At 40.5% G+C, this 6,522-nt stretch overlaps 1 protein-coding gene across 1 annotated transcript in view; it reads left to right on the top strand.

Annotated features, from left to right (window-relative positions):
• Positions 1-6,137, top strand: part of GATAD2B (GATA zinc finger domain containing 2B) — a 147,222-nt gene extending 141,085 nt beyond the window's left edge. The window contains exons 8-11 of the mRNA XM_006861475.1: positions 3,666-3,868; positions 4,841-4,951; positions 5,138-5,255; positions 5,894-6,137. Coding sequence (XP_006861537.1) covers positions 3,666-3,868; positions 4,841-4,951; positions 5,138-5,255; positions 5,894-6,027 — 566 coding nt within the window. The 3' untranslated portion in view covers positions 6,028-6,137. The remainder of the gene's footprint in view (positions 1-3,665; positions 3,869-4,840; positions 4,952-5,137; positions 5,256-5,893) is intronic.
• Positions 6,138-6,522: the final 385 nt, after the last annotated feature.

Here is a 6,522-nt window from a genome sequence, read left to right as displayed (position 1 = left end):
TCAGTTTCACGTTCAACAATTCATATAACTTGTTTCATTACATTGATTATAATCCCCTCCATATACCATCAGTTAAAAGTATTTCTCTATCCACTGTAGTTTTTTAAAAAACACACAAACAAAAAAACCCACTCAGACATATATAATAATTTACATCTCTAAAGGGCACATTCTGCAAGTCTGCTCCTGGCCACCAGTTCTTAGTCCTTCTCTTCTTAGTTGATGAATCTAGAGTCCTCAGCCGCTCTCCCTCTCCATGCCCCCATCTCTGCCACTGCTACTTATCTGGATAAGGTCCTGCATTCTATTTGTGTGTTCCTCTCTTGTAAGATTAACCACTCCCCTTTTTTTGTTACAAAACTTCTACCTTTACAATTATGACAGTCACAATTATGTTACAAAACTTCTACCTTTACAATTATGACAATACATGACAACAGTTATTCACTATTGAATCTTACGAATCTTATCTCCACCTCCTTTCACCAGACCCATCTAGACAAGATGATAGCTATTCAGTGGGGACTCTTTCCTCCCCCCGCCCTTAAACTAAGCTCCCTCTTGAAACCTTGTAAGCCAGTCACTTTGTGGCTTTATTGCCCATCATTTTAGATAGCCAATGTCTAAGTTGCCCGTCCCTATGTACACAGAGCAGATAGCATTGATACTTGATTTGAAGACTCTTTCCCTCTCTGTTGGTATTTAGAGTAACTACCGCTCTGAGTATAGGTCAGGTTCATCATGAAGATGTATCTTCTGTCACTGTAGCTGTTCCAGTTTGCTTGTCCTTTCTAGTGGGAATGTCTCACCTCACAAGGTTGTGGATGGGACACAGGATTCCACCTAAGGTCCTGTACTCTGTAAAGGCTTTGCATGAGGCCTGTTTCACTGGGCAAGTTGTAGAACCCCTTTGAGGTATTCCAATCAGTTATAGGCTGAAGGCGGGCTTACAAGTTTTCTCTAATCATGTTTCCCAACATTCCTTTCTATCCCACTCAAGTGTCTATTTTACAATAGTAGGCAAGGGAAACTAATATTCATAAGGCAGTCAAGGATTTTAGTATTATTTTCCCTCTTCAAGCTATACCTAGATCCCTGTATCCCAGAGCCCTGTTGTTCCAAGGTTGAGTATGCATCACTATTTACCTCTGTCCCACTAGGCCATGCAAGCCTGTCTCAGTGTTCCCCTGTCTATCTTGTTCTTCTACCTCCTCCCCACTTCTTGTATTGCCCTCCCCAACACCCAAAATAACCCTCCACCCCAACGCCATTGTGGTTACTTTATATTCCTTTAGTTCTTCCCTCCATTTAAAATAGTCTATTTTATCCAGTAATCTACCTGACCTTCCCACCACCTGGATCTCTGTTCTTCTGTGTTTACCTTTCTTCACCATTTGGAAGTTCTGTATCTACACTATCACCTCTTTTTGCTTTTGCAGTTCACTTCATTATAAATTTGTCTTATCTGCTTTCCTATTTTCACCGTTTAGGCTTGTTTACTTTAAATACTTTTTATACCTGGATTGAGTTCTGGGTGGAGTTGTCATGTATGGTAATCTCTGGTTGCTGTCTGCTACTGTTAGGTTCTTAGTCCAGAGAACACCCTTTAGCATTTTTTGAAACGTTGGTCTGATTATTACAAATTCCTTTAGTATCTGTGTATCAAGAAACATCCTAATTTCATTGTTGTATGTGAGGGACAGCTTTTCTGGGTATATGATTCTTGGTTGACAGTTTTTTTTTTTTCAGAGTTTTATATGTGTCATCCATTGCCTTCTTGCCTATATGGTTTCTGCTGGGAAATCAGAGTTTAGTCTTATTAGTTCTTCTCTGTAGGTAGCTTTTGTCCCCCGCAGCTGCTCTTAGAATTCTTTACTTCTGTTCAATTTTGGAAAATTTGAATATGTATACACAGATGGTAGCAATCTTACTTTCTGAAAGCAAAGAAGACTTAAAGTACTTACTGATGAAGATCAAAAACCATGGCTTTCAGTATGGGTTGCACCTCAATGTAGAGAAAACAAAAATCCTCACCGCAGGACCAATAACATCAAAATAAATGAAGAAAAGATTGAAGTTGTCAAGTGTTGAGCAAAGATGTCAGTTTGAGGACTAACGTGGGTATTTCCAATAGCATCACATATATATGTTTGAAAGTTGAACATTGAGTAAGGAAGATCATAGAAGAATTGATGTATTTGAGTTACGGTGTTGAAGAAGAATATTGAAAGTAGTGTGGACTCTCAGAAGAACCAACAAATCTGTATTGTAAGAAGTATAACCAGAATGCTTCTTAGAAGCCAGCATGACCAGACTTTATGTCTCATACTTTGGAGGTTATCAGAAGGTATCAGTCCCTAGAGAAGGACATTATGCTAGGTAAATTGGAGGGTCAATGAAAAAGAGGGAGACCCCCCCAATGAGAAAGATTTGCACAGTGGCAGCAGCAGTGGGTGCAAATGTAGCAATGATTGTGAGGTTTGTACAGGACCAGGCAACTGATTCAAAGGCACCTAACAAACAACATCCTATTTGGGATTTGTTCAGTTTCTTGTATGCTTATCTTCTCATCTTTCATGATATTAGGGAAGTTTTCTTCCAACATCTCTTTACCAATTTTCTCTCTGCTTTCTATTGTCTTTTCCTGTTCTAGAATTCCAGTCATCTATAACTTGTTCCTTTCATGGTATCCCACATAACTCTTAGACTTTCTTCAGAGTTTTTTCATTTTTTTTCTGATTGTTCTTCTAGCATACTAATATTGCGAGCATTGTTTTCAAGCTCACTTATTCAGGCTTCCATTGCTTCAATTCCTTTGTCTTTTAAACTTTGCATAATTTCCAAAATTTTCATATTAATTTTCTGGAGTTTGTATTTTCTGGATTTCTAATTGCAAGCTTTGTGTTGTTTCAAATTTTTCATTTATTTTGTGTGTTCTTGTAGTGTTTTCCTGAATTCTTCTAATGTTTTTTCTGTATTCTTATGGAGATAGAAAAGATAAAATTCAAGAGAATGCAGAAAGAAGGAGGAGAAAGAATAGGCAAGTAACCACAATGAAACAACAAAAGGAAAACACCAAACCCCAGAGCAAAAACTCAGGGAGGTGTCTCCTACAAGCCAAGGGAGCTCATAAGGTGGATGTGGGAGAGAGGTGACAAGGGAATTCCTGGCCCTAGATGAGAGAGTTCCTGTCAGGTTCAATGTTATCCATGTTCAGGGCTCTCAATCCAGAAGTAGTTCGCCTGTGTGACTGCTCTGTCAGGCCACCTTCTGTTTCCAGTGCTGCTCACAAAGGTTCAGGATGGTTGTGCTGCTTTTGGCCAGCCATTCACCAGTCAGTCTCTCTCTCTCTTGCCATCCCTGCTTGGCTTCTTCTCCCAGAAAGCACTCAGTTCACTTCTGTAACCTTTCTTCTGAAATTCAGGGTCCAAGGATCTACAGCTGTGTCTTTTATTTGGTTTCTAGTATCTTTGTTGTAGAGGGTCCATGTAGTACATCTGCCTAGTCTGCCATCTTACTGGAAGTCTTATTAGAGTACTGTTTTTGTAGTCTCTTTTTTAATTCGATAGAATAAATTCCTGATACAAAATTTCCATTTTGTGAAGAGAAACAGGAGATGGAGAGGAAATGTGAAGTCACTGATTATCCTTATTGTTGGTGTCTAGGCAAAGGCTGTGCTTCCCTTCTGCGGGTCGAACCCTTTGTATGTGCCCAGTGCCGCACAGATTTCACCCCGCACTGGAAGCAAGAGAAGAATGGTAAGATTCTGTGTGAGCAGTGTATGACCTCCAATCAGAAGAAGGCTTTAAAGGCTGAACATACAAACCGGCTGAAAAATGCTTTTGTTAAAGCCCTACAACAAGAACAGGTAAGAGTACTGACTTCTGCTTACCCAGGTTTCCCAAAGGGTTGGTAATTTCTTCTAGTTTAGATGAATTGTCCCTGTGATTCCACAGACATCTGAACATGGAGACCTGGCTTCCCTTTATTATTGTTCCTTATCATTCTGTTTTTACCTTTCTTATTTACTAGTTTCTGAATGGTGAAGGACAAAGTAACTAACATGTAATAGATGGAGTTAGGGGAAGGGACAAGAGACTTATGACTTGGCTTTCACCATATCACTAATGAATATTCTCTTTTCTTCTCAAATAATGGATTGTAATGGGAGGAATTTATATTTGTACTATAAATCTCATTGTGGGAAGCAATTATCAGCAGTCTGTATTTGATGAAATAAAAATAGATGGGGGGGTGCTAGATCATAAAGTAGTCCTAAGAAGAATAGGTGTTCTAGAGTATATGAACAATCTACAATGTTTATAGAATGAGAATATCTTGGAAAGGGGAAAATATTTTGGGAAGCTTAGACACTTTATACTCTGTCCCATTCTTACACCTTACCCATCAGATCCTTTTTTTGGGTAGCATCATGAACTTTCTAGAAAATGGGTGGGTGTGCGTCAAAATCCCATCAGTCTTTTAATTAATCATTAATCATTTTCCTAATACCCAGATCCCTGTAAGCCAGCTTTTGAGAGCTAGCTTCCTGTAAGCCAGCTTTTGAGAGCTAGCTTCCTGTAAGCCAGCTTTTGAGAGCTAGCTTCCTGTAAGCCAGCTTTTGAGAGCTAGCTTCCTTGGAGAGAGGAATTTCTTAATCATTGAAACAGGCTGACTACTTGTACCCAGAGATCTCAGCACACTTACTCCACCAAACTCTTTTGCCTTTTCCATATCCCTCCCAACTAGCTAGCAGCATTAGCGATAAGAAGACCTCTAGGTTTTCTGATTAGGAAGCTAAGTGCTGTCCTGCCCAAGTTGACCTGATGACTCCCAACAGGAAATTGAACAACGATTACAGCAGCAGGCAGCCCTCTCCCCCACTACGGCTCCAGCTGTGTCCAGTGTCAGTAAACAAGAGACCATCATGAGACATCATACGCTTCGGCAGGTGAGGAACTTTTCCCCTGATCCTGATTTTTCTTAAGTGTTCATGAATCATATTTCCCAACTGGCCCTTGCTTCCACAGGAAGTCATGTAACTTTGTTGCTTTTCTCCCATAATCTTCCCATCCCACCTTACCTTCTACCGTCTATCATGGTAAAGTTATGCTCCATTGTCTCCTTTTCATTGTAGGCTCCACAGCCCCAGAGCAGCCTCCAGCGTGGCATACCCACATCTGCCCGCTCCATGCTTTCCAACTTTGCACAGGCACCCCAGCTGTCTGTACCAGGTGGCCTCCTTGGCATGCCAGGTAAGAAGGGTTGATACGAGTATTTTTCTCAGGACTCAACTGGTTAGTACACAGTTCTCATAGTCCCATTAGGCTAATTGTCCTGTCTTTTGCTTCCTGTCTTTCTTTAGATTTACCTCTTCACACTTAATATTCAGCATATGTTTGTTAAATTCTTATGAATTACTTGCTAGGCATAGTGGTAGGCACTAGGGTTTTGGTGGTGAAAACAATCACAATATAAATTTAATGTCATTGCATTATAAATGTAAAGGCTAATGTACCCTCAGTGCTTGTGATCTCACTTAGCCAGAACAGCAGGGTCAGTTGTCCTAAGCCTCTTTGAATGATCCAACATGCTTCTCAGTGGTCAGCAGTGTCAACAGTTAAAGCAGATTTAATAATTCCTTCTTTTTGTCATGATTCTTTCTCCTCTCATCATTTTGCTCATCTCTCATATATCATTAAAGCCATCTTCATTATTTCTGATAGAATTAAGATTTCAGGAAGATCTCTTTCCCTAAAGGTTGGAAGCCCAAAAGGAAAATTGCTACTGGACAGACAACTTCTAACAATTCCCCTCCTTTTCCAACTGTACAGCCAGGGAGTGCCATATCCTCTTTTAATACCTGCCCTCCACTTTTGTCTCCTGGGTCTAGGTGTCAACATTGCATACTTGAACACTGGCATCGGAGGACACAAAGCCCCAAGTTTGGCAGACCGACAGCGGGAATACCTTTTAGACATGATCCCTCCCCGGTCTATATCGCAGTCCATCAGTGGGCAGAAATAACACCTGTTCCACTTGTCCTGCCCCAACCTTGAATCCTTGACCCTTTCCTTCTTTTGCCCTCAACTTCCGTCGCATGCAGTGCCTGTACTGGTGCCTACCATACACGGAAAACAAAACAGAAAAACAGAAGACAAAAAATAGAAATCAACAAGAAAACACACGCGCCCTGCCCCGCACCTCCCCTTTATTTCATACTGCTGCGATCTGTTCTTCTGTCACTCTGTCTTCTCTTTTCAGTTTTCTTTAACACTGAGGTGGATCTTCACCTCTAACAGAGGTCAGAGTGAGGTTCTAGGGAGATTCTATGCCCTCTAACGTGTGTTTCTAAAGCTTGTTTTTTGCTATAATTATCATTTTTAATGATGTTGTGTGTCCTCCCTTTATTCAGTGAACGGTTAAACCTTTTTATTTTTCCCCAAGTTTTTGAAAACGCAAATTACATTCAGTTAAATAATGATAGCAGTGCAGCCAAGGTCCCCACTGCCAAGTAGGACA

Source organism: Chrysochloris asiatica, unplaced genomic scaffold, assembly GCF_000296735.1.
Source record: "Chrysochloris asiatica unplaced genomic scaffold, ChrAsi1.0 scaffold00042, whole genome shotgun sequence".
NCBI lineage: Eukaryota > Metazoa > Chordata > Mammalia > Afrosoricida > Chrysochloridae > Chrysochloris > Chrysochloris asiatica.
Note: the sequence above shows the minus strand (reverse complement) of the source record. Positions and strands in the feature narration are given on the sequence as shown.